Below are 26,830 nucleotides of genomic sequence, written 5' to 3' on the forward strand. Positions count from 1 at the left end.
ATGTATCCGACTATTACACCTTTTTTGAGCCGTACTGGCTTATCAGAAAAGTTTGTGATCATGACTGACAGGCAACCATCGCGAGCGGTTGTCAGTGAATTAGGGATGGCCACAAGAGAATTCGTCAGCAGCGTTTTGTTACCGGTAATCATTACGTCGCCACTGTACGAGTCGGGCGCGATGACGTTGAGAACGGTGCCGTGCTTAGAGGGTAAGACAGTTGTAGACTGTAGCCGTATACCAGAACGGGACCATGTCACAGGCGGTACGTCGGATATGGGTGTGCCGGGAGACGCCGGGGGACTGACCGGGATTGTATCAGACTCGTACTGAGAGGAAAACGGTAGTGGATCAGCAGGCAGCTGCTGGGGCATTGACGGGATGTGTTGATGAGCCGTCAGGGAGAACGCCGAACTGACGGGCATCGTGCGGTGCTCGCTGGTTGCGGTTGACGATTCTGCCAAACGGAGCGGAGAGGCTGCGTGTGACAGCAGAGTGGACGGCTGAACATAGAAAGCAGCGTTGACTGGTGTGACAACTGGACATAAGCAGCATAGTGCATGTGCTGCGGGGTCAGCGCACGACGAAAGGGGAGTTGATGTGGTAATCACGGCGCAATTATACTCGCATTCTGCGTCCGGGGGTGGCGGCTGAACGTTAACCGACGGCATGTCAGTGTCCGGTGCAGCAGGTGCACTGGCTGTCGACCTGACATCGGTACTGTAATTATTACCGACCGGGAGCGCATCGGTTGATGATGCGCTACCAAACCTGCAGGGCACAGAATGGAGGGAATCTGCACTTAGTGTAAAGGGTGTGCGCGACAGTGTGACCGGTGCTCGTTCACACGGAGTAACGGAGAGTGGGCCTGCGATAAAGTCTGTTTGTGTGCTGACCAGACTTGGGCCGCCTTTTTGCGGAGCGGGAAAATTCTCCGCCATTCCCGCCCCTCCCCGCTTTTTTGGAGGGCGGGAGCGGGCGGAAGTTTTGAGTGTGGTGGGACGGGGCGGGGAGGAAAAAAAGTGTGAGCGGGCGGGAGCGGGATTATTTTAAAGGCGGGCGGAGATCAAGCATAAAATAAAATTTAACATCATTTACTGAAATATTTTTACTATTTCTTATAGAATTTCTAACGGTTTTTTCGGCGAAATTGGTTGCTGGCTTCGCGCTTCGCGCGAAAATTGGCAACTGGTGTGGTCTTTGAATAGACATTTCTGAAGAAGAATAAACGGAAAAAAATTAAAAAATGAAAAGCACTGAAAATTTTTTTCACATTTTTGGCGGGAGGGTGGCGGGAAATTAAGATATGGCGGGCGGAAGTGGGAAATTTTTTTGTTACGGCGGGGCGGAGCGGGGCGGAAAATTTTTAGCAAGAGCGGGCCGGGCGGAAAGCGGAGATGTCGTTGGCGGCCCAAGTCTGGTGCTGACCGATGTGTACTGAACAATATTGCATGTTTACGTTGTACTGTGGACGCGTAGAGGGACGGTGACTGATGGCGGAAGTGACCCCGTGGCCATGCTGGACAGTACAGTGCCCGGCGCAGTGCTTGGTGCTGTCGACTGCGCGGGACACACAGAAAGGGAGGCCAGTGGCGTTGGTGGCTCTGAAGGCGGCAGCTCGACAACCGTGGGAAGGGTACGCCTCAGTCGCATGTCCGCAGCATTTACGCCGCAAACGTCGAGACGGTGCTGCTGCACAAAACGAGTACGCGGAATCAAGGTGTCAGCCACCAGCATATCCTGTACGTCTGATACGATAGGTTCGCGCGACAGTAACTTGTGTACTTTACGAGTTGGCGGGACATCTTCGAAACACAATACACCGTTTTTACTGCTAATCCATATATCGTGCTCTTTAAGAAAGTCGTTACCCAAAATTATAGTATCGTACGGTATATCGCAAACGATAAACATTAAATGTTTGATTATTCTATGGGTCAGGTTAATTGTGATTTCAGCGAAATACGATTCACGTGCTGTAAATCGATCGGAGATGGTCGCAAACTGTAATTTGGGTGCACCTTTAACAAATTTGCGAAAAGGGAGCTTGAGATATGCAGCAACGGGTTCTGACATTATGCTCGTGCCGGCACCAGTATCAGTAAGTACTTCTAATCTGTAACCGTTGATGTTCAGGGGTATGTAGGCTGGACGAACAGTTTGAGGCATTGGAAGGCCGGCGTACGGGCTGGCCGTGCTTGGCAGCATGGGTATTGTTTCACTTTTCATGTGTACGTCGAATGTATGAACTTCAGCATTTGAATAAAATTTGGGAGGTTGATAACTGCGGCCACACGGCCCTCCTTTATCGTAAGGCCTCATTCTTTTCCCTGGGCGGTTGCCCAGAACGCATTGCCCTGTTGTGCAACGCGATATTGTATATAGTCATCGTACTCGCGCTGCACCTTGCTTTTCACCTCTGGAGGGCAGATTCGGTCAATTCGAAATTTATCGTCAGGAGCAGTTTGTGTGCACTCTGTGTACGAGTGAATGAAGTCGTGACATTTTGGGCAAAACAGTTTGCCATTGTCCAACCGGTAGCCGTCAAAATCGATAAACTTCGGTGGTATGCGCTTCAGTTCATCACGGGATGACCGGCGCTCGCGACCACCAGGACGGTCTGAGCGTTCATTGCGGTGCTCGCGTGGTGAACGATCACTATACTGTTGGCGATTGTCTGAGCTGCGACCACGCTGACCAAAGCGATCGGCGCTCGGTGAACGATATCCGGTGCGGCCAGGTGCACTGTACCGAGTGTCATCCCGACTGCGGCTTACCGAGCGGTATCGATCTGCTGTATCGCTTTGTTCGTTGTGCCGTTGACGTGTATCGGCTGGGTCACGGCTGCGAGAGCGGAAGCGGTCACGAGAATCATCACGCCGGCGCCAGTCGCGATCAACCGGGCGACCGTTGCTGGGGTGGCGATAGCGGCTGCGGTCACCATACTGGCTACCTTGCTCTGCGCTGCGACGATAAGGGGGCGGTACGGGCCAGGCGAGCGAGAGATCTGGGTAGTGCTATACCGCTGCGGTGCACCACGTTCACTGTAATGTTTCACTTCTATCGGGTTCGATTCAGATCCGGCAGCGTCACTCGCGGTCAACGACAGCGAGTTTAGTAAGAACAGAACGAATATCACTAACCGTGCTGGTCTTTGTGATAGCCAAAAACTTGCGGTACTCAGGAACATCAGAAAACGCGCGATTTATTTCCGCAATTTTATATTTTTCAGGCATGAGTGCATCAATCTCCTGAAAAAGTACTTGCATTTCGTCCAGAAACTGGTTGACGTCCATGCCCTTTTTGAAAACTTTCTTCGACAACTCAAGGCGTTTAATCATTTCGTAATCTTCTGGTAGAAAGCGCTCAACTAAAACTGATTTCCACTGATCATACGAGTACAGCTTATTAACTGGCCACAGCCCTTCGAAATAGCGTCGTGGTGCTTCACCGAGATAGTTAGGTAGCATTTTCACTTTGCGTTCGTTGCCCCAACCAAGAGTATCAGCTGCGCGATCAAACTGCTGGAAGAAAGCAGTAATAGTGTATTCTGGCTTATTATTAAAAATTTCGATCTTAAAATCTTTTGCGTTCAGCCGCAAATTATTGTTATTAGAATCTAGCCGTAAACTGCGTAAAAGATCGGCGAGGTTGTTGTGATCTATACGTTCTGCCTGTACAGAGGCGTTGTGCGCTGCCGGTTCAACAGTGTGAGCGGATGGCTGTGCTGTAAGCCGCTCATGCACTTGGACGTCTGGTGAACGAATGCGTGCATTAGGCCCACCATGTACAATAGCGGGCGATGCTGCACGGGAAAGTCTGTGTGTACCGGCTTGTGTGCGCCCTGCTTGCTGTCGGAACTGGCTGATCGATTCAGCATGCGAGAGGTTCAACAGATTGTCGAGATCCTCAAGCATGTGTTCTGGCAGCGAGTCACCTATGCGGCGATATATACCTGTCAGCCACCAAGGGCTGACGGCGTGCCACAAACGCACGGTGCTGCTACCTTCAATGTGAAACGAAATCATCATTTTTCTCGGCTAAGCTTCAACAGAACTTCCATTCCAGCCATTCAAACGATGTAGAAAATCTAGAAATGTTTTAGATCCTGGCAAGTAAGCATTCATGACGGACAAGAAAGCTTAGTAATGTATAATGTTGAAGTTTTCTCGTCCAAATAGCACTGCGCTCTACAGAGCCGTCAACAGAGCAGCAGCAGCTAAACTACCCAGTGCACACAAGCTAGGTAAATGTGGGTGTCCGAACTGAGTACCACTGTTAACTGTGCTGTTTGTTCAGGAAAACGCAAACATAACTGCTACGAGTACTAACAAAAAAAATTCAAATTGTATTGTACTAGTAGGTACTGGCAATAGAGTCTATATTTATTTACAGTTCTTGTAAATGTTGCTGCGAAAGCAAACAGACAAAACTTAGCCTTTTATGCTGTAAGCCTAAAGCGCAAGAAAATTAGTCGACTCGGCTGCACCAGATTACTTTATAGGCCACCTACACTTCCTGCAGCGCCCGCACCATGAACCGAACTCGCTTACCTTGTCGTACACCAATCCCTTGGGATGTGGGATTCTTTCGAAAACCGACGAAGATAAAATGCGGCCTGGTATTTTACTGAACCGAACGTACCGTACTGTAAGTATCCGCGCTGTTCTAAATCAAGTACTTATATTAATTTCTGGGCTGACTAAATGATGTACACAAAAATGACAGTTGCTAACATGAGAAACGAGACTCATGACAGAAAATAATAATCCAACATAACATGTCAAAAAACATTTGAGTTTCCTTAATAGAAAGTGGCTGTTACCGCTGCTTTCTAAAGTTTTGGAGTCTTCGAAAAGATTTCAGTTAATTAAAATATGCGAACAGTAGTCACTGCTACATGCTTACTTTGTTACCATGACGAGTTTGATACTTTGTATTTGTTGGAGCAATGGTCCTTGTAAGGACTACGCTGCATACTTATGCAACAACAACAACAATGACAAAAAAGGGACGCATGTGCTACGAGTCAGGGCGGCTGACTTCGATCCAGGTATGACGTTGCAAATTTTTGCAGTGACTGATAGTAATAATTTTTATAATTTTATATTCACGCATGATATAACTTGTGCAAGAGCTACATTACACAAACCAATATAAGCATTGACATTGATTTTATTTTTGTCTTCATATGTTTTATAACTGGCTGGCTAATTGTTCATAATACCCTTCCTTATTACGGTGTTCTTTTGGCAAGGGTTAACTGCACAAATAGAAGGAAGCTCTCCTTGTGTTTCACACAAACTGCATCAAATGCGGTTTTATATGGTGTCGAAGCATGGGTCCAAAGCATGTCGTTCAAGGCTGGTTCTTGCACCGCCGTGATTTGTGCCACCGGGGCGTCACTGTCGGCGATGCCTGTTCTGGGCTCGCTCATCACGGTGGACATGCTCGGGGTGAGGTCTTCCATTTGGTCGTGCCGAGAAGGTCCAAACTGTATCGTTATTGCTGGAAACCAAAAAATGGTTAAACCTTCAAACGTTGGCCGTCCAATTTTGTCAAGGAATTGTCATTTTTACCATTACATGTACACGGGAATACATGTGCAGCTGAAATTACGAACCTGTACTAATGACAGTCCGCGCTGTGAATACGGCAAAAAACTGTCACGAATAATTGGTAAACTGAAGGGTCACGAGCTGCCGCTGATTTGCTTCCGGTATAAAAAATATCACGGCATCAGCTACTGCAACCAAATAATGCAGCAACAATTGTATCTAAAGCGGCGCTAACGAGGTCAAGGAAACCATAGAAGCGTTGGAAAGGTCATTTGCTGCGGCAGCTTAGGTTCCCGTACATGCATCAAACATCAAATACCGGAAGCACAATGCGGCATTTGTTAACTACTTTAAACCCATCGCATGTCGTCACCGCACCTCACGAAGCGGTGGTGGAAAGCTTGCTATTCGGCTTCCGATTCGAGCGTGCCGTTCTGACGAGAAGTGCCACCGGCGATCTGTTCCACGCCTTAAACTTAGCGATGTGACAACAATTCACGCTGCAGTTTTTCCTTTGCCTCCGAATACCGGTTTTGGACGACGACTTCGTCTTAGAACCTTATAATAAGTTCTATCGGCTGTACGAAAAAAATGCCGACCGCCTTAGTGAAGGAATGAAAAATTTGGCGGTCGGGACGGCAAGGGTGTTAGGTCGAGGGTAAGCCGCAGACCGCGGCTGGTGTGGACGGGCAAAAACAGGCCAGTACTATGGCGCTTGTCTTATCAGCGGGTGACTTTTCTACATCGGCAAATTATGTTCTATGTTTCGTTTCTGCTGTTACCGGCTGCTGCTGGCTTGCTAGTGTCGGCGGTTAACGTTTTCCGAGTCACCAGCTAGTCGCTGTTTTAGTCTAAATAGAACCTGCGAGCATCGTAATGTGCGGTGCGCAGTATCGGGGATGTAAGTACGTTGTAAATACGATTTGCTTGGTTCTCGTATGCTTCAAGGTCATGTTAACCAACAGCAGCCGGTTACTGAGAAAAGATATATATGCTCTTTTCTCAGAGCATACTCTAAGAAAAGAGTATATTCTAAGAATAACGATTATCATTTCTGTTTGTCTAGAACAACGATTAATATGCATGATAATATTTAAATATTTTAATTGATAATGTATAAATAATAACTAATATTGTTAACTGTTCAAATAACTAATATTGTTAATGGTACTCAGGTCAGCTTTTGCCATTTCAGAAACTTTAGCTGTTAGCCGCATAAAAAACCATCCAGTCAAGCGAAAGAGAAGAAAATATGGTGCATACATGTAGAGCTAATAAAACTACTTAATCAAACGCCGTCAAAAGTTGTTGGATACACTGTAATACAGTATCAGTGCTCAAGCACTACAAGAAAAACTAGTATTATTAAATAAGAACTGGGCTGAATATTTACATATGTTCTTTATGCAGCAACAATAACACTGTACGTGTTGGTTCTCTTTATTTCAACCTTGGTAACATGAAGCATCCAAAAAAGAAAAAAACAATCCGAATTAAATTTATCAAAGAGTGAAGCAATGCCATGTTTTCCCAGCTGAGTACTGTGCGTAGTACGTACACTATGCGAACATGGCTGCACTTATAATTATGTATAAATATTATCACATCCATATTATCAGATCCGCTTTCTTCTAGCAAAAAGCAGGCGCAAACAAAGCGTTAATAAGTTCGATCAAAAACAGGCTGTGCGTCAATACGGATCCTTCTAACTACGCCCCATACTGAGACGTGATTAAACATCCGGGAGCTAGACGGAGCAACTCATCATATCCGGGTGTTGGAAATATATTTATTCGGTTGACTCGCTGGTTTTCTATCATTTCGTGCTATGACAAATCTAGCAGCATCAACATTTACCTCCTCCGAAGTCTTTACAAGATGGCGTTAACGACCTGGTGATAATTTATTAATCTACGTACAGTTCATCCATTTAAACATTTAATTTTTTAGTTTGTCAGTTCGATTATAACTTTATACAGGAGCTCATATTTATCCGGTGTTAATTTATTAATATAGTTGCTTATTTGTTTCTAATTCTGTATCGGCCATCTCCAGTGTCTATTTATCCAGTGTTTGCTTATCGGTGATTTGTTTTTAATTTCTATCGGCATCTCCAGTTTATATTTATCCATTTTTTACTAATAATCTACAACTGGATGGTGAGGTAATTCTGTTTTTAATCAATGGAGAATATGGAGGATTCTGATGATGTTGTTGAATGTCGACAAAATGGAGCTCGTGATTGTGGCGCAACAGTTGCAGATGCAGAAAACCAAATGGCCTTGGATTTTTCATACATAGGTAGACGGAACGAGGGAGTTCACTTTGGCCAAGTCCACCACACCCCAGCTGCAGTCAGTTCCTGTGGTCCCGCAACTTTGCCGAACCCCTGCAGCGTCGCTTCAGGTAATTAATTTTGAAAACAGCTATGATTAACGTCTTCGGAAGAGAACACTTCTTTAATTTACGATGCCGAACCATGTAGTATGATGTGTTTTTCCCGATTACTGGTTCTGGTTTTACAATACTCGTGTAAACAATAACGTTCAATATTGGGATGCATTATTAATGGATAATGACAATCGTTGCCCGGGAATGCCTTTCATTAAATCGTACAATCACATAGTTATTGTTTAAAAATTCTCGGTAATGGAAGATTGATGTACATGCAGGTCAACCGGAGTTTCTCCGTTCCCCTTTATCGTCCGTCCACCAGATGACGCCGATGGATGTGCGTGACTACCGGACGATGGTGGCCGATTTGGAGAAGCGGCTTATGGACCGGGAGCAGTTGCTGCGCGAGGACGAGAAGAACGAGGCGTTGGATGAGGTGACTAAGGCGCAGAGTGGCTCAGTGAATCAACTGAGACATCTGCTAACACTGTACGAAGGGTACCACGAGTATCCGGAGTCTATGATGGCGTGTGTGCGGACGAAATACCGGGAGGTCAGTTCACACGGAAAAAGAGGGAGATGACGATAAGATCTTCGAGAAAAAATATTTCATTTTTCATATTAATTATTCAAATTCAGTTTACTGTCAAAATTTTAATTTTTATAATTATCGTTTAACGTCGAAAATTGTTACCAAATGAGATATTATGTTTCTTGTTTGCAGTTGGAACATGAGAAATGCGCGTTGGAGGCGTCCTTGCAGTCGCGCATCGCCGTTCTCGAAGCGGAGATCTCCTCCTTGCACGCTACTCACAGCGAACTTAGGACCCAAATCGAACAACTGACCACGAACAGTCAGGATGAGGTCGTTGTTCTGCGGCGGAAACTGGCGGAAACAGAGTCCCTGCTGATGGCAGCGCTAGACTGCGATAGGTCCGACGATGAATCGGGTGTCGTTGAAGAATCCGGGGATATTCTGGAAGACGGCATTAATGTGCGGAAAGTCGTCGTGAGGTTGGTGCGCGCACTGAAGGAGATCCAGGCGATGCGGAAAGAGATTGGTGCGCGGAAGGATCAGGTCAGCGAGATAAATGTGGAGATTGCCGAGTTCCGCGAGAAGCTGGATGCCAGTAGCATCCAACGCGACAAGTAAGCTGTTTAATCTTTTAAATTTTGGTTAAAAGCCGCCGATTTCCAGCGTGTTGGATTTTGAGTCCTGCTTTTTAAATAGCCTTGCTTCATAAAGCAGTTTCACAACGTTTCTTTGTTCTTATTAATGGTATAAGTGTACTTTTGTGGCTAGTGGTTAATTTATGTTTGTTATTGCTAAGGCTATTTGCAGCTGCAGACGAGAAATCAAAGGTGCAACCATGGGAGGCGTTTAATATTAATAAAACAGAAAAGTTGAACATTCACGATAGCATGTACTTACTACTTAGTTGACCCGGAAATTGTTCTGATTTATTTTGTAGGTTGTTTTGCACCGATTGTTTGGACGGCTCAGCCCACCGGGAGGATTTTGCCGTTGTGGAAGTTTCTGGGGGAGACCAGTGTGGCACATCAATCGGCGCCTCTGCCACAAAGGGAGAGAAGCGACGTAACAAAAACACATTCGCAAAGCGCCAGAAAGTGAAGGATGTCGTGGTTGTGGAAGTCCGTGGAGGAGATGGAGTACTGCAATGTGGCACCGTAGCTGAAGGCGGAGGTACCGAAGGCGGTGTATTCGTGGATTTTCGTTGCACAGGCAGAAGAAACGAATGGGTTCCTTTGGACGAAGTCTTTTTATCCCGCGACGATCGCGCTGTGCCCAAATTGTGTCCTATTTCTTCCAACAATAACGGTAAATCTAACAGGAGCGAAACGCATAGCTTCTTCGATATTATATCTTTCCAGGCTTGCATAATAATTATAATAATTAATGTGTATGTGACACTGCATAGCATACAACGAACAAACGGGAAAGCGTTTTCGCAACGGTGTTTTGTAAAAAGTAAACGGAAAATTGTAACAGAGCGTGCTGGTTGCAGGGATTCAGGATTCCGTGGAGGTGCTGATGCAGCACAATCCTTCGGAGCCGTGGAAATGGCAACCCGCCACCGCTTTGTACGACTGGATCTTTTGGCACTTTGGCATGGTCGTCATTCCCTTGCCTGGAGGAGAAATTAGAAGCATAATTCCAAAAGACCGGATCAGGAGTCCAAGTGCTGGGAAGCTCCGTGGACTGGAAGAGGAGGTGGAACTTGACTTCGTGCGAAGAATGATGCGGTTTTACGTAAGCAGCGGTGTATTACACTGAACCCGGTGTACTACATTGAACCCGGACCGTGAATTATCCTAGACTGTCCGAACTATCTTTTGACATGCAAAAATTAACTTTCTCTTCTTATTTATAATTCAAAAAATAATATTGCAGAGTAAATCCGTGCTGCGCCCACTGGAAGCCGAAAACGGAAAGGCAACCACGAAAGGGCAAAAACGTCGACGCTGCAACGAATCCGTGGCCATCGTTAAACGCTTGAGAACGGCCCGGAGCCGCAGTGGCTCCTTGTCCTCGCTTCACGAACTGGTTGGTCCCGAGGATGACGGACTCCGATTCCTGCCTGTGGAGATCCTTATGGAGACCTTTCAGTTCCTGCACAGCATTGATCAAGGTCGGCTGTTGGCGGTGTGCAGCGGGTGGTACGGCATACTCACCTCGGTCCTCGTCAAACGTCTGCTGCAAATCCATTTTCCATCCAAAGTTGATTTTAGTCGTGCTCGCTCACATTCCACAGGAAGCGCTTGTGTCGCGGATACAAATGCACAAAGCTGTTGGAGCAATCGCTCTGCGGTTATTGTTGGCGTTTCAGTAAATGGTGCGCTGGCACTGGAGGATTGGCCCATTTGTGACGGGTTCCTCCTGCGCGAGATCCTGCAGCTAGGAAACAAGGAGGTTTTGGAAAATCTTGTCCTGAAGAACATTACTTGCTGGTTTCAGCCGAGCCATACCGAAGATTACATTCCCGCGCTTTTTAATGTATTTAACTCGCTAGCGATGATGTGTCGTACGTTAAGCGTGATGAACTTCATTTGCGAGATTCGTCGATCATGGATCGATGCGTCTGTGCCGATCACGATCCGCATCCCGTTCGGTCGGATGCGTAGCGATCGCCGCGTCACTGTTGCCGACTGGTGGGACATGATTGAGCAAAGCTGTCCACTGCTGGATGACCACCAAATGAATCTGCTCTCCACTAGGATGAACGAGGTGAAACAAGACTGGAAGCTTGGTGGTCCATGGCTAACGGTAAAAGTATGGTATCATTATCTAAAGAGTCCACTAATACAGTAGCACTAAGCTCAGCTAGCTGCGCTGCTGCATAGTTGTATCGTCATAAACCTTGAACAGTTCACCTTCTGATTTGCAGATTACCAGAAGTCGACAGGCTGGTGACCCTCGGACGAGTTCCACCTATTTCAAGCCGTTCCCAGCTACATCCATTTATCCGCTTGAGTTTGTTGACGTACATCGGCTGACACGAATGACACAATACCTCATGTTTTGTGCAATCACTGACTCTACGATCAATCTCGAGTTGGCTTTGCCAGCTTAATGGACCAACTTCGTTTGTGAATTTTCCGTGGGAATTCGGTAAAAGGCTTTTTGTGGACTAAACCATTTTTTTAAAAATATGGACATACGTTTTTCCGGTTTATAAGCTCACCGGTTTTTAAGTGATAAAATTTGACAGGACGCAAGTTTAATATGTAGCTACGTTTATTTGTTCCTGACCTGTCTTTCTCTAAAATTGTACAGTACTCTGATGCTGCATAACTCTTGTACCAGTGACCAAGCTAATGAAATTGATGATTGTTTACAATTTAAAATTTAATTGAGAAATACGAACAATAAAATGGATTTGTGCTTAGCAAGAGCATACGGTTGCGGGAAATTTAACAGGCTCTATTAATGTAGATTTATTGCTCTTATCAACCATTACCTGGCGACGAAGCAACTTACACGGTGATCTTTCATATTCTGGCCTAGAGATGTTCTTACGATTCACGATGTTTATGTTTCTGTAGCATCATTTCATGGTTTTGTTAAGCAGCGTTTCCTGCGAAACCAAGACTTAGTACCTATTTCAGCTTCATTGTCAATTACTAAATTATTGCTTATTCAGAACATAAAATAGTTTTTGTAAGGTGAAGGTACTAACTAGATTTGCGTATTCCTCTCGCATTAAGTCTGCCCAGACAATGCCACTCACGATCGACAAAGTCAACGACTTCAGCAAACTTCTACGAGATCACAATAAAAAAGTGCAGGGCTTCCTAAAACAGGACGAGATCGCGTACAATGCAACTGGAAAACTGAAAAAAAAGAATAGGGCGTGCCAGATACATCACGTACAAGGAAGTTTCACCTGCTTGTCCGTGTATGAAAAATCTCATCCGACCAGTGTTTTACTGTACGCATTTTCCGAAAAAATTCTTGCGATAAAAGATCTAAGAAAACAGATCTGGTGGTGTTATGGATCTGACAAGGATGAGAAACTTGAGGTTACAACTTATTGGAGGAACGAACAGGTTGGCGAAGAGTTTGGGGTCCTCTCTCTGGTTCTTGCTGCCGAGTTGGTGGTAAACGACAAGTCTTTGGGAAAAAGCAGTAAAAACATGTACGACGTTAACCATGTGTCAATTTGGATCGACAGCTGCTTATTTGCAAAGAAAATATTGCCGATGAATCCATCAATGTTTACCGCGGATGATATGGGCTGCAATGTTCTTACAGTCACGTTGCCCCGACAAGACGTTCCGGGATTGCCCCCATTAGCGTCAGCACAACCTAAAGTGAGTTTTAAGATTAAGAATTAATTTTTAAATTTCAACAGACACCAATAGTCACTCACTCTGAGGAGTCAGTCCTTGTCATGATATGCCAACAACTCGTAAGCTATGAGTGATCAAGGAAACAAAATTCTGATCGCTAATACTGTTTACGCATCTTTCGATCCTCTTAAAAAGGCCAAAGGGTACGAAGATCGGGTAATTTTGCTCGATGTGTTCGAGCGAGTGGCACAATAGCTTATTACCCTTGCGGTGGCCACCTGCCCTGCCCTTGCAAATTTGGATAAATTTGCGAGGTGACTTTGAAATCAGCAGCTCCAACCGCTCCACCGGTACCGGAATGAGCGCGAAGGTCTCAGGAAAGATATTGTCAAGATCAAAATTTTCCTTCCATGTGCGATCCTTTCAGGCTATGCTAGTTAAGTGATCATGTCGGTTTTTCAATGAATAATTTTGTGATTCATTTTCTGCCTTTTTTCGAAATCCACGGGGTTTCGATATCTTTTTCATTTTCTGCTCATCCCGATGAGCGTGCCTCCCACCCGTTGTCACCTTTGCAAACGGTAGTGCGCATCAGATCGGCCTCGCTGCCTACCGTGCCAACCTTTCCCACACCAACAGCCGGCAGATCTGGTTAACCAGCCCATCAGAACTGTAGCCAGACAGGCGGTTGGTAAAGTACACGGCTGGTATATCCTATATATTAATTCTCTAAGTGGTCAAAAGGGTTACATCGGTGGTTGTACCGTCGTATCACTGGATCGTTATATCGGTCACGACGGTCAGACTAAAATTTAGCAAAGCTTTGAATGTATCTGAACCAGTAGAAGTAATACAGGTACGAAAATCCCGGTAATTATAGAGCTGTATCTTATTTGTAGTTCTTGGCAACTGACCGGCAGTTGCTGCTGAATGATCTGGGAGAAGCTTAAAAGTTTGTTTTAAAATTGCAAATAAAAGGGCATGTTCCTGGAAAATTTCAAATTTTCGGGTCTAATTTAAGGTTATTACTGAAGTCAGCGGAACAGGACAATGTTTTTTTTTCAAAACGACCTTAAATATTTAATTGGTAAACTAATACAGGCTAACTGCTACTAATCTATCAGTGAACTATGGCCAAAATTAATTAATGGTAATTATGACATCCCCGTGATAAAACTGAGCTTCAGAGAGGTCTTATAATTTCTTATTTCTTGGATTTTCAGAGAACGGACAGTTTTTCCAAAATGATCCGTATTGGAGTAACCCGAAGCAACTCCACCCTCAGCAGGGCAAGCAGTGTCAGCGGCAGAACCATGGCACCATCTTCCGCCCTACCCGCGAAACTATCCCCGGCACTATCCACGGAAGTAGCAGAACAAAAAACACAAACAACAGAACCGAACGCGCCCCACACTGAACACCCAACCGAACCGGCATCGTCCCAAATAGGAGAGCAGAACATGTCGCCACACATTATTCCGCACATCGAAGTCTATCCCGACAATTTATCTGACAACATGACTCTTTCTAATACCGGAATAAGCCCAGGCCCCAGTCCCAAGGAAGTCCCTACGTTTGAAGAAATAGCACTAAAGGAATGGACTGGGATGATAAGGGAATGGAAAAACGACCCCGGATGGCCATCACTCAAGAATTTACGGGAAGCTGTAAATGTCTGGTGCGAGAGAGCAAATCAAAGGGCCAAGGAGCTGGGACCTACAGCTCCAGATAAGGGTAAGTTACTATAGAAATGCACCGGTGTTGGCCGGCATTATAAGACCAACACGAAGCGGAAAACTGATTTGCGTCGCCAAGCTGAAAACTGAATTTATCGAAATTACAAGACATAGATTATTCATTTTTATTTTCTTCGTAGTCACTTCAAGTTAATAGATAATAAATACTTTAAATTAAAAACCCCCATAAATAATAACGCCTTATATGTTGATTGGCACGCGTTAACCCAATGGAGCACTGCACAGGCACGATCAGCGAATTTTAGCGATTTTGCGCAGCGATCGCGGCTCGAAGAAACCACAGAAACAGCGAACGCAAGGGTAACGCTTGTAACCGGCAGCTAGGTGGATTGGTGAATTATGGGAGTTGAAAGAAATCACAACCACCTTCCTGCCGAAATTTGGCAGATTGGTGGATGAGTCGCCCAGCTTTCTGACGGATAACATCCGCCTTCCAGCTGAAGTCAAGCACAATGGTGAACGACTCATTCACAAATCTGCCGGAATTCGGCAGGAAGGTGGATGTGATTTCGTTCAACGTCCATCATACACCCGTCCTTCCTGCCGGTAACAGACGCATCGTTTTCGTGGGCCATTTATTTGCCCGTTTGGCTGATGGGTGGCGTAGAGCTGCAGCGTACGGCATCTGCCATTCGGATGTCAATGTCAGCGCGGAAAACAGTTTGTTCATTTTAGTCCGGAAGTGCAGATCCTCAGCTGCACAGCCTGCACATTATTATTATATGTAGCCGACATTATTAGAGCATTACTACAGCCTACAGGTGATACATTGCTGCAGAACTTGAACCTTAATTATTATTTTCAATCAACCGCGAAAATATTACTAGTATTTAAAGCCCATGTTGCACAAAAATTCCCAGAAAAGTCAAACGTCAGAAAATATTTCGGTGTTAAAATTGGAAATAACCGGTTCAGAGCCCAACACTAACCTACTAGTTCAGAGCCCAACTAGTACCGACATTTAATTGTGATATTATAAAAAAAAACAACCAGCCATCAGCGCATCTATGCTGCCGATCCGGGAAAACCAAACATACGGAAAACTCCAGAAAATCACACAGCAAAATATGAAGTCAGTAGAGTACATAGGGCTTTATCAATGATACAACGTAAGCACGTCCGGACAAAATGGCAGTTAGCAATTCTGAGCTCTCGCAAATGGGAAAATTATTTATGTATGCTACTGTACAGTATGTACAAGGTGTGTTGGGTTTCTAAAATTAATAATGAGTTCTAATAGTGCTGGGCTTATACTGTAGTATGGCTGGCTTCGAAATTAACGTCTTTTTAAACTTTTCTTCCACCAAACCGAAGTAACAATAACGAATACATTGACACGCGAGTTCCTTTACTCTTGCTATTGGTAAGCATTTTTCCATTTGTTGTAGATCGTCTGGCGGGGTTGAAGTCGCTTGATTCGTCATATATCCCGCTTGATCTTGATCCAACGGCAACTTTCTGTTGTCAGATCCACAATATAACCCGAACTGATTTCGTATATTCCCTATGGGATAAGGAGAAGAGCCAAGGAAGTAAACCGGTTATAAAACTGTACGATCCTTGTGCTTCACTGCGCGATTTCAAGCTGACAGACAGAATAAAGGAGCAGCTGTGGAACTGCTATGGTGGAAATAATGCTGCGATTACCATTATTCGCATGCCTTTGCAAGCCGTGCCTAGTGATACAACTTCCACCAGCTACTACAGTGCCGTTCTGGCAATGGCCTGCGCTGCAGATACAGTTTTCATAAAACCGAAAGATCCTTGTCTGACCAATTATAACGCACCGGGACTGCAAGGCTGGGTTGGCACTTGTCTTCGTGATTTGTGTGGACCATCGACATCAGCACTAGCGTCACCCAAGAAATCCAATCCCAAGAGTGGCCCAACCCCGTATGATATTACTAAAACAGAAGTCACAGAAATTAAAAAAAGGGCAGAAGAACGCTACGATGTAAGTACTATGCTGAAACTACTGCCTCATAATACCTGAAAATAACGCGATAACGTGAGACTGTACATCGTCAAGCGCTTTTGAGCAATCTTAGTTTCCTGAACCGCTGTGCGGGCAGATAACGTATTTCATGGTACTTATTTACAATCTAAGACTAAATGGTCGCGCACTCTCATACCCACCATTCCGTACTTATTTACAATCTAAGACTAAACGGTCACGCACTCTCATATCCATTTGCCGCTTGCGACAAGTGCACTGTGCCAGACTGCCGGTGTGCGCGACTGTTTAGTCTTAGATTGTATAATATCAGTTATACTTGACCAGCAGCTGAATCAACTGTTACGGTCCAGGTTAACGCGCAGAATCTAAACCGTCCTAAATTTGGTTATACTAGGAAAGAGCAGCGCTTTAATCAGAACGAAGCGACTTGCAAAATTTTTCGCAAATATTGCAAAATTTTTCGGTAGCAGAGCAGGTTGCCCAATCTACTAGTACTTTTCGATTCTGAATTTACATCCCTTACACTTATCGTACCATTGGATGGCGAAACTTTCACTTATAGAATTAGGGAGCCGTAACTTGATCGGTACTAGCAAATCGAATTAACGTACTGTTGCTCATTAACATGAGAACTGGTAACTAATTTTCAAAAGCCGACAAAATCTGCGCTCCGGTTGACCAAACCAATCGGATTTTCCAATAATTTTCTAATTTGATAATATTTACGATGTATCCGCTACTTCCTGTGCAGATGATTTGGTATTCCAGTTTCTCAAAGAATACCACTGTACCATATTAGAGACTATTGGAATCGTTTACACAGCTTTAATGTTAAGGTATAAAGGTAGCGGACGCAACCAACGACGGCTGAGCTATAAAACTAATCAACAGTCTTATTACACATGTAAAAAAACAAGATTTCTACCAAAACCGAACGTCCTAAGTTTCGAACGAAGTGTGGAACTGGACAATTGGTTATGTATAACTGCAAAATCTCATCAGTTTCGTGAATTTGACTGAAGTGAAGTGGTAATTGCTTTAATCGGCATTTAAAGTCATTTAACAAGTGGGCTTAAAATAGTTCAACCTTGTTATGATCAGATTTACATTGGTGTCTTTCAGCTGTTTGAGTACTTTCAAAATCCACTTCCTCTCTCGGCTTCTGGTACGCCACCTCCACATGACGATGTGATGCAGCATATAAGAACAACTGAGGAAAGGGGTCCGAAGGTGAAAAGAGGCGACCGCACCTCTCTTGTTTCCTCAGTAGCCGATCAAAATACGTCTAAAGGTCCTAAAAAATCGGTGAAAGGTTCCAACGAGTCGGCTTCCCGTAAGTTGATACAAAAAAAGTTAGGTACAAAAACATAACTAAAGAATAACACGTTAGCGTGCATTGCAGACCAAAATAAGCGTTAAAAAATACGTCTTTTTTAAGTTCTACTGATTAAAATTTGACAGTTTATTGCCAGGTTTCATTTTTAGCTGGCATACATGCGTACCGGTAGACTCATACAAAGAAGGCAGGTTTTATTAAATTCGTGGCAGTTTTCACTGATATGCATTATTGTCGTCTTTTTATATTGAACATTTTCTAGCAAGGAGAAAGGAAACGGTGGTAAGGTCGATACAGAATACTGTATTTTGTTGTTTTGCAGATTGCTACATGGACGCGGGCAAAGGTAATAATCTGAAATAATGTAATACAGAGCGCTCTGTTTTGAACCGCACGTCTCCCTGTCAAAGTCGATAACTGACGCGGTCGTATTTGTTGAATTAAAGTATCCGTATGACAAGGTGCAAAAGGTGACAGTGGCATCTGTCACCGGCAATGGTCACCGGCACTATCATCTTCCATTACGCTTGTCGTTTTGAAATATATGTTTTCTCCAATGTACTGCAACTTATCGTTGAATGGCAACATCATTTCTAACTGGTTCTGTATTTCCAAAAATTGCCGTATTTCGCGGCTTGCGAGACGCGTAATGGCAGATGACAATGGTAACTCCCGGTGGCAGATGCCGCTCCCGCCTCTTACACCCTGTCTGAAAACATACGCTGCGCTCCGATCCCAAAGCTGAAATTTTTAACAGAAGTACTTTATGTAGGCATAATTATGTGGGAGAATATGTCAGTCACCACAGGAAATGATGCTCATGTTGACCAAGCATTAGAAGCTGATTACTCGTCACAGCCACCACAAAATCTTGGTTACCCCGCGTCTTTCCGGATATGGTTTAGGTTATACGAACGAGCCGGACTCAGCCAAAACAATATGAAGGAAGAAAGAGGGTAAATGTTTGCGCTTACTTACACTTGCAGCACCCGCTCCAGTGGTATCCGGGTGTTTAATGGGCTGAATATTCAGTTTCATGGTATCATGCTGAATCGAGCTTACTAGCATCTCTCCATCAGTATAGTTCGAGCATTTTTTAGTTAAATCAGTTTGTGACATCACGTTGATAGTCTCGACAGTAGCAGCCGGAAGGGGCGTCATATTGTCGAGATCGGAGAGCTGCGTAGTGTGAGAGCTACGGTTTAAGGAAAATGCCCCGTTAAATTTGGGTACGCGCACGTCAGCTATCGCTTTCGCGCACTTTCCAAAAGGTTTTTGCACTTTTATGGCGAATGTTTTATGCACGATGATATAAAAACCGTTTGTGCGGTAGAGGAGTTTTGGCTCAAAAAAAATTTCAATGCATCAGAATGTGCCAGAGGTTTCATTACGCACGGAATTTGACACCTGCGCAAAGGTATGGTCGTACTTGCACCAAACCACGGCTCGAGCAATCTTTTCAAATTTAAAAAAAAATTGAATATTTTGAAACTGGTTTACAATTTGAACAAAATGGTGCAACTCTGCTTTAATGCACGAACAATCTTCGAACTGATATGGGATTCAGTGTGAATATTGTTTATGTGCAAAATTTCGGGAAGATTGGTCCGTAACGAATATTTGGTGCAGCTTGTGAAGGCCGATAGCTCCACCTTCACGATTGGCTATTCGCCATTGTGTTTTGCTGTTCTGGGGATTTCCATCCCTGCATTTTTCATGGTCTGCAGCACACCTGTGCTCTCTGCAATCCAGTCTGGTGTTTGCTGCGCCACATTGCGCATGTTTGATTTCGGCGTTAAAGCCTCATCCGGGTTCGCCGCTATTTCGCCGTCGAACGTACGTGGGCGCCCATAAGGCTCCATGTTACAAGCTGAACGCACTTAGACGTTTTTCAGGACAATCATGTATAAAGTTCAATCGGCCACATTGTTTGTGTTTTGTAATGCGCGAAAGTGAACGCCTTGACGCATGTACACGAATTTGTTACAATCTGGTACCATCTTAAAAAAATTAAAACATGTAAAGCGTTAGTGGGGGTGGGGGCGGCAGTTGTCAAAGCCGTCAGTTTTAGAATAGCCATACCAACAAGGGTCAGAACACTATTCGTAGGTTGGAATGCGATTTAGTTGCCACTGCCTACAAAAACTTTTGATCCATTGCAGGCGACCCTGGGTGTATGTTTGCGTGACTGAGAAGATGGCTAAAATAATGGCGGAGATATCCGGACACAAGAAGGTTCTACTTTCCAGTTCACCGGGATTTGGTAAATCCACCACGGCACTGATCGAAGCGCTCATTCGCGTAACTGAAGGACATAGCTTGCTTTGGATTCATCTGAACCGCGCGCGTGACGATCACCGTTCAATGCTTGTCAAATTTAAAGCAAACGACTTGACAGCGTTCTCTCACGCAGAAGTTTCGATCAAGGACATAGAAACTGTCTTGGTAAACGAACTTCGGGATAGTAAACCGGACATTGTTGTACTCGACGGCATTACGCAGGAAGGTCACGCCGACGGTCCTTACTCACAATTCATGGGATCCATAAGTCAATATTGCCGGCAATCTCACGAAAGCGGAAATTCCAAAGTTCGCTATAGGTTTGTAACATCTTCTCCGGGATATCTATCGTACAATTCCAGCGGGATCCATCGTATTGAAATGTGGGCACCGCATTTAAAAGAATACTACACAGCAGTGGAAAACCCGCATTTCTTGGCATTTGTCTGGGACGACCTGGTAAAAGATTTTGCATACAGTGAACCAAACGATTTACAGGCTGCCTACTACACTTCTTTGTTCGACCAATATGAAGATCAAGATTTTGATCAGACAGCGGATCTTGATGGCATCAATCTGCTGCCTACTTCAAAGAATGCTAAGAAATTAATTTTCTGCAAGTTTGAATACGCTGGCATGTCCTGGCGCTATATGTTCTTTACAACACTGGAAAAAATCAAAACGGATATCAGAGCGGCCGTGGAAAATATAAGCACAAAGCAATGCGAAGAATACCTCCTCAATCCGCCCGGGCATTACAACACAGCAACAAAGCATTCGCTGTTCTGCCGCACTGACGAAACAGACTCTGGAACTCTTGTCAGTTCCTACGCTAAGCAACTGATGAGTTACAAAGCCGGACCAGCCGCTCTGAAAAATATTAAGAAACTCCTGGGCCGAGACATGAAACCTAGTACAGTGAACTTTGTTTGTATAATTGCAATACATTTTGGAGGTGTAAACTATAAGCGCAGTTTGAATGGGGGAAATTATTTAGGAATTTGAGACCCCCTAGCAGATGAGGATTTCTCTTTAGCCACGCTTATGATCTATAATTTACAGATATTTCGTTATAGGAAGTTATCTTTTTTGGTTACGTTTTGCCCGAAACCAACGAAGTATAACTGAAAGTTTGAAACGATTTTAAAGTTATTCAAAAGCTTAGTTCAGTTATTTTTGGTACGTCGTAGCGCCTTTATGCAGTTTTCATACTTATGGTTAGAAGTTAGAACTTTGCGCCAGCATGCAAGATGTGCTACCGCCATCGGTTGGCTGATGTACTAATACAGAAGCGTCGATCTTCTTACAGGTGTGCTGCCATCCGCGGTTTGACTGCTAAATTAAGGGCATTAACGATTGGCTTGCCAAGTCAACCGTGAATTAAAGCACGATTTATGAGAACTGCATAAATGCGCAAAACCGAAGCTCTTGGTTTACTACTATTATAAAACCTATGACAAGATAACTGCTGATCGACTCAGTTGTCATATGTGACCGGCTGGTCATGGCCCTAAGAGCCAGGCGATTTAAATGACGAGGGTGTTGTTCTGATCTCCCTCACAGCACACCGACAATGCGCTAACCACTATTCTGCTGACCGACAACCTGCAGGAGTCTTTTTGTTGACATGAGAAACCCAAGACCTATGAAAACTAAGAAACAAATGAAAGCTAAGAGCAAACAACAAGAATCGAAGAAAACTTGAAAATCAACGTTTCAAATCGAGCAGCAAGTTGTCCGTCAACAAAAATGTTTCGACAAACTTTCGTGTGTGAAGTTGTGAACACTTTCGTAGAAAAGCGAATTGTCGGTCAGCGAACTGTAAGTCGGCGAATTGGCGTACTACCCAGTCTCACAGTGCGGTATTCAGGTCTGCCGTTAAATTTTAAGCGTGCCCAGTCATGTCCAGCCGGATTTATCACAACAAACAGCCGGTCAAACAGTTCAGTCTTCTGTTTCCGCCTTTAAAAAAATAACTGAAACCTTTTTATTGGTTTCAGCTATGAAAGGTGATTTCTTCGAACTGATGTTTTTTGCCACAATCAAGAGCTACTCCATTGCCGTCCGGCTAAGAGGGGCCGATGAAAAAGTCAAAGAGAATTGGGACAGAACTTGGAGGGGACCGATCTATGAAGCACAATGTCATTCAGGGATGTTCGATGGCATTTTTGTGCCGGGTGGCCACGAAGACCAGTGGGACGCTGCGACAAAGTCCAGCCCGTTCTGGATTAGGCCAACAATGCCGAACAATCCAGGGTTTGATGCTGTTTTCATCAATTACCCGGAAGGATTGGTTCGGTTCGTCCAGGTGACGCGAGCAAAAAAACACTCGTTTGAAGGAGGTCACTACCTGTCCTTCGGCCGGAAACTTGCGGAGAGGTTCAAGAAGGCTGACAGATACATAAAGAAAGCTGAAATTTGCTATTTACTGAACAATGACGCTGCAATCAAAAATATGCCAACCAACACCGATTTAAGAGATACCCGGAGTGGGCAAATAGCACAGAATTATCCATTCCCATTGAATAAGAATACGAACGAGCCAATTGTGGAAATAGCACCATACGTGCTGCGCCTTGACCCGGAGCCACTGGATAGAAACGAGCAAATTCGACAAAGCTTCCACAGGAAAACATGTACGCATAAGCACGATACGCTACATTTTAAAAACATGATTAAGTCGTATTTCATAATACTGGCCATTTTATAATTAGTGTCTTTCCACACTGATGCATTGTTATTTCGTTCGCAGCAAGCACGGTGATTTCGGATGTAAGCGAACAAGCAGTCAAAAGACTGGCTGTGGACAAAATTAAAGTACATTTCGTTCAGAATGGCTTCCTCGACGCTCTGATGAGATGTAGCCGACTAAAAGGATACGACACCAAAGGCGACCGATGGTCCAATTTTTCTTCCCACGTCTACCGCCTTTTGCATAATCCAGAGGTTGTCGGATTACTTGAACAAAAGGGAATCGGAAACTCTGAAAGGACGCCACATGAAATATGCACCTGGTGGCTAACGAAAGAACGGATCATGGAAGATTATGAGACCATGGCAGTTGTTGCTAGTCACGTGTTGGCCCTTGACATAACTATTCATGTTCCACAAAAAGACCAACTCCTTTACAAAAAAACATTTTATTACGATAGTGAAACTAATCCATCAGAAGAGAGCCTGCATATTTTTTGCGACGAAAAGACAGACAGCTATGGAGCCGTGATACACCCCGAAGACGTCCCCATGGAGCCTCCCGCCGTGGAGCCTATGGAGGACGAAGAAGAAACGTGATTAACCGGAGAAGGCGTTCTGCGTACACCAAGGGTAATAATAAAATTAATAAACAGAATCTATGAAATTTTATCAGTTTTAGTGCGGCCCTGCAATTGTCCAAGTTCTGCAATATTTAATCAAACCAGACAAACTACTGTCCTTCTTGAAGAGTTTTAGAGAATGCTTAATAAAGAATGTGTACACTCGCATTTCCGCTAGCACTGCTGCGGAGAAAACAATCCGGATAGCGTATTTTTCCAAGGAATTGCTAAAGCAGCTTAGTTGTACTGATGAACTCGTAACTTCCTAAAACAATAACTAGAGGTTTTTAACCAAATCATTGGAAACCGACCGTGCGTTTGATATCACTGAAAATGGTACTGGATCTGTGAAATTCGAAAAGTACTGCACTGCCCTCTTCGAGAGTCCTGAGAGATTTATGCTTTTGACGAAGGCTTAATAGAAGAGTCGACCTTGTGTCAAAGATTTATGGTCTGCAGACCTTGGCCGCACTGGAGCCACAGCAGTTTTCAGCAAGTGCACTGAAATAAACACTAACCAAAACGATATTAATTTACATACGAGCATACTTCGAAGTATACGGATTCAGTTAAAGCAATAAATAAAATGCCAGTGTACTAAAATTAAGGAAGCTGTTACTACGATGTAGAACCCCGGTAATCTGGCGGTAAACAATGTATAGTGCAAAGGTACAGGTAGCGCAATTGCCGCTTAAAGCGCCAAGCGGTATACCGGTAGTCAGAAATGTGCGATTACGAATATTAAAACGACAACTATAAAAGTATCAATTTTCCATATTTCTGCATATGTATTTTTTTGACTGGCTTCGTTATCGTTTGAATAATTATATGAAAAGCAAAGAAAACATACAGTCCATGGTTTTAATGGATTATTAGGTTATTTTAATTTTTCACTAAGTTCGGTATCTGCAATTTAATCTAAACCACCGTCACGTTTGTGAAAATTTTTATTGAGAACCATGAAGGTCACAACCTACGCTGTGGCATGTGGCAAGCAGCTGCTGAGGGTAGATAAAAACACCCTCACTGAAGGTTTTTAGTCCGTACGGTACGCTGTTCGTCTGCGACTCGTATGGCGACGCAATATAGCACTGGTGACCGGGAACTGTCGACTGCAAAGTCTGTGGGCGATTGGAGTGTTCGCGATGCCGTATCGCCGTTTTCCAACGGCGGCTTCTGGGAACTGTCGCCCTCCTTGTAAAACACGTACAAAGTAAGACCAAAGATGTTCCCGACAGTAAGTCCACTGTGTGACGTGGGGGACTGGGCCGTCTGTGCGTCCAGCACAGTATGGTTGGTCTGGTTATTGGTTGTAGATTACTTCAAGACGATGCTGCGAAACCTAAAAAAACGGCGCTGGCACCCTCGGCAGAAATCTGGCCTAAAGCGTAAATATAATGCGACATCATTGGAGCGGGTGTTCCCCACGTGGCGGTAGCGGCGCTGGTTAACCCTCCAGCGGGCGGTACCCGAAGGAGTGCGAGTTTCCTTATGAAAATCAGCATTTCCCGATGGAAAAATTCAATTAAGAAAGGGAATTTTTTGTGAGCCTCTGTTGACCATAGGTCAGCGGTGGTTACTCTGTCGCCTGCAGAACGCCAATGCCCATGGACGGTCTACAGCATAAAAACGTTTAATTCTGCAATAATTAGGCAAACAGTTATTACGTAAAAGCAATAACTTTATTAAATAGCTAAAAAAAGTGCTTTAAAACAGCAATATAGAAGTGGTCAACACATTGACCACTGGTCAGCATAAAATTAAAAGCTGCCAAAGCCCGTTTCCATGTGTTTGGACCACTACTACCCAATAAAATACATAAAACAAATTACGCTGACGATACTTCTTTGCCATAACGCTTATTACAGTTACATATTATGAAACGGCATAAAGTACTCCCTATGAAGTTTGTCATTGCACTTGCTGCATTTCGACGAGTTTATGATGCTGTGTCGTCCGCGGTTGCACTTTTCCTGGGATTAGGCGCAATGGCAGTATCAAAAAGCGTTGGGGATGGTGCAGCTGCAGTGGTGATAGATTCAGATATAAGCGGTCACTATGCGCTAGCACTGTTTTTTGAAAGGCACAAGTAGCCGCAAGTAACCCGTAAGGCTGCCCGCGCAAAGGTCAGCATCACCCATGACAATGTTCACATTACAAGTTGCAATCACTTAAATTTGCAAATGCCAGTGGCTGGTCGAAATTAAACTCATATTTTTTAAAGCTATCGGGCTCCCTCACTTTGAGAGACTCTCAAGCGATGCATCGCTAGCGTAAAAGGAAACGGGCAGAGCTCAAAGTGCTGTGCTGCCATTTTATATCGTTACCGTACATACACTGTTTCCTTGAACGTTTTATTGTCCAGAGGCAGACAACGTTTGAGACAATTTTGCTTTTTTGCCGACCGCCCGGGGGGCTGATCAGAAAAGGGGCTTTTTGCCAGCTTACGACAATTGTGACCGTGTGGCGCACGTTTGTGTACAAACCGACAAGAGCTTGATCCGATTACGTAATAAAGCGCTACTGTCGAAATTGCACCCGCCCGTGTATTCAAAACCCTTCAACGGCGTTTAGCAGGCGACACACGTTTTTGACGGACTGTGGTCATCTTTGGTTCAACCTACAGAAACCGTGTTAACCGTTTTTAGATTCAGCTCTCTCAAATGTACCTTGTTGATTTATCTCCGGTTTAATTAATCATTCACTAATTAGTTAATTAGCAAGACCTACGGCAGCTAGGAAAGTCCAAAATTTACGATTTTCGCGGACCTGTCGTTCGTAATTAACTTTAGACAAAAGTTTCAATTATTTTTTTACTGTTGCTTACTACACTAAAGGATAACGATTAACTTTTGCCGATCGCAGGAGAAAAAATCCCAAACACCTTGTCGCCTCCTGGACGCCAATGCCCGTCAACGGGTTAAGGGAAGGAAGGTTTCCGGAAAGGAGCAGCAGAATTCACGATCCGTCTCGAAGACATGGCGCCATCCTCAGACGAGTAGAACCAGATAGCGCCTCGGTTAAAGCACGCTCACGGGATTTCCATCATGAACCTCACCCTGTCGTACACAGACTTGCCCAGCATGCGGGATTCGTTCGATACAGAAGAAGATAAATTTTGCTTACTACACTAAAGGATAACGATTAACTTTTGCCGATCGCAGGAGAAAAAATCCCAAACACCTTGTCGCCTCCTGGACGCCAATGCCCGTCAACGGGTTAAGGGAAGGAAGGTTTCCGGAAAGGAGCAGCAGAATTCACGATCCGTCTCGAAGACATGGCGCCATCCTCAGACGAGTAGAACCCGTGGTGCGCTATAATTGCATGGATCGGAAGCCTCACCCCTGGTTTAGTTGTGTCCGCTGCCTAAACTGAAGTTCACGCATTTCGTTTGGTATTTCGTTCATGCACTTTTTGCTCAA

At 44.4% G+C, this 26,830-nt stretch overlaps 2 protein-coding genes across 7 annotated transcripts; both read left to right on the forward strand.

Moving 5' to 3' along the window:
• Nucleotides 1–7,057: 7,057 nt before the first annotated feature.
• LOC129598859 (uncharacterized) lies at nt 7,058–11,823 on the forward strand. Of its 4 annotated transcripts, XM_055496942.1 has the most exons (8): nt 7,058–7,722; nt 7,860–7,964; nt 8,231–8,505; nt 8,677–9,101; nt 9,425–9,792; nt 9,980–10,224; nt 10,366–11,244; nt 11,360–11,823. In XM_055496942.1, exons 3-8 carry the CDS (start codon nt 8,275–8,277, stop codon nt 11,543–11,545), a joined length of 2,334 nt encoding a protein of 777 aa, XP_055352917.1. In that variant the 5' UTR covers nt 7,058–7,722; nt 7,860–7,964; nt 8,231–8,274; the 3' UTR covers nt 11,546–11,823. The 4 variants fall into 4 exon arrangements, with proteins under 4 accessions (XP_055352917.1, XP_055352914.1, XP_055352915.1 ...); XM_055496939.1 differs by having other exon boundaries at nt 7,058–7,964; XM_055496940.1 differs by having other exon boundaries at nt 7,058–7,964; nt 10,366–11,238.
• A 201-nt stretch (nt 11,824–12,024) lies between these two features.
• Nucleotides 12,025–26,400, forward strand: LOC129598861 (uncharacterized). 3 transcript variants are annotated; one of them, XM_055496947.1, is made up of 10 exons: nt 12,025–12,785; nt 13,988–14,498; nt 15,910–16,475; nt 17,601–17,811; nt 18,137–18,160; nt 18,587–18,770; nt 19,977–21,007; nt 22,095–22,730; nt 22,847–23,418; nt 26,274–26,400. In XM_055496947.1, exons 1-9 carry the CDS (start codon nt 12,192–12,194, stop codon nt 23,383–23,385), a joined length of 4,296 nt encoding a protein of 1,431 aa, XP_055352922.1. In that variant the 5' UTR covers nt 12,025–12,191; the 3' UTR covers nt 23,386–23,418; nt 26,274–26,400. The 3 variants fall into 3 exon arrangements, with proteins under 3 accessions (XP_055352922.1, XP_055352923.1, XP_055352920.1); XM_055496948.1 differs by lacking the exon at nt 26,274–26,400 and having other exon boundaries at nt 19,977–20,259; nt 20,317–21,007; nt 22,847–23,573; XM_055496945.1 differs by lacking the exon at nt 26,274–26,400 and having other exon boundaries at nt 22,847–23,573.
• The last annotated feature ends 430 nt before the right edge of the window (nt 26,401–26,830 follow it).

The sequence above is a fragment of the Paramacrobiotus metropolitanus genome, unplaced genomic scaffold (genome assembly GCF_019649055.1).
Source record: "Paramacrobiotus metropolitanus isolate TYO unplaced genomic scaffold, Prichtersi_v1.0 Parri_scaffold0000131, whole genome shotgun sequence".
NCBI classification, from domain to species: Eukaryota; Metazoa; Tardigrada; class Eutardigrada; order Parachela; family Macrobiotidae; genus Paramacrobiotus; species Paramacrobiotus metropolitanus.

Bases quoted from the DNA above. Each gene is read 5' to 3' on its own strand.
- LOC129598859 (XM_055496939.1), top strand. From the start codon at position 7,742: ATGGAGAATATGGAGGATTCTGATGATGTTGTTGAATGTCGACAAAAT. The intron at 9,102-9,424 runs GTAAGCTGTTTA...TTTATTTTGTAG, and splicing joins AGTAGCATCCAACGCGACAA to GTTGTTTTGCACCGATTGTT. The intron at 11,245-11,359 runs GTATGGTATCAT...TCTGATTTGCAG, and splicing joins GTCCATGGCTAACGGTAAAA to ATTACCAGAAGTCGACAGGC.
- LOC129598861 (XM_055496947.1), top strand. From the start codon at position 12,192: ATGCCACTCACGATCGACAAAGTCAACGACTTCAGCAAACTTCTACGA. The intron at 12,786-13,987 runs GTGAGTTTTAAG...TTGGATTTTCAG, and splicing joins TAGCGTCAGCACAACCTAAA to AGAACGGACAGTTTTTCCAA. The intron at 17,812-18,136 runs GTAAGTTGATAC...GTTGTTTTGCAG, and splicing joins TTCCAACGAGTCGGCTTCCC to ATTGCTACATGGACGCGGGC.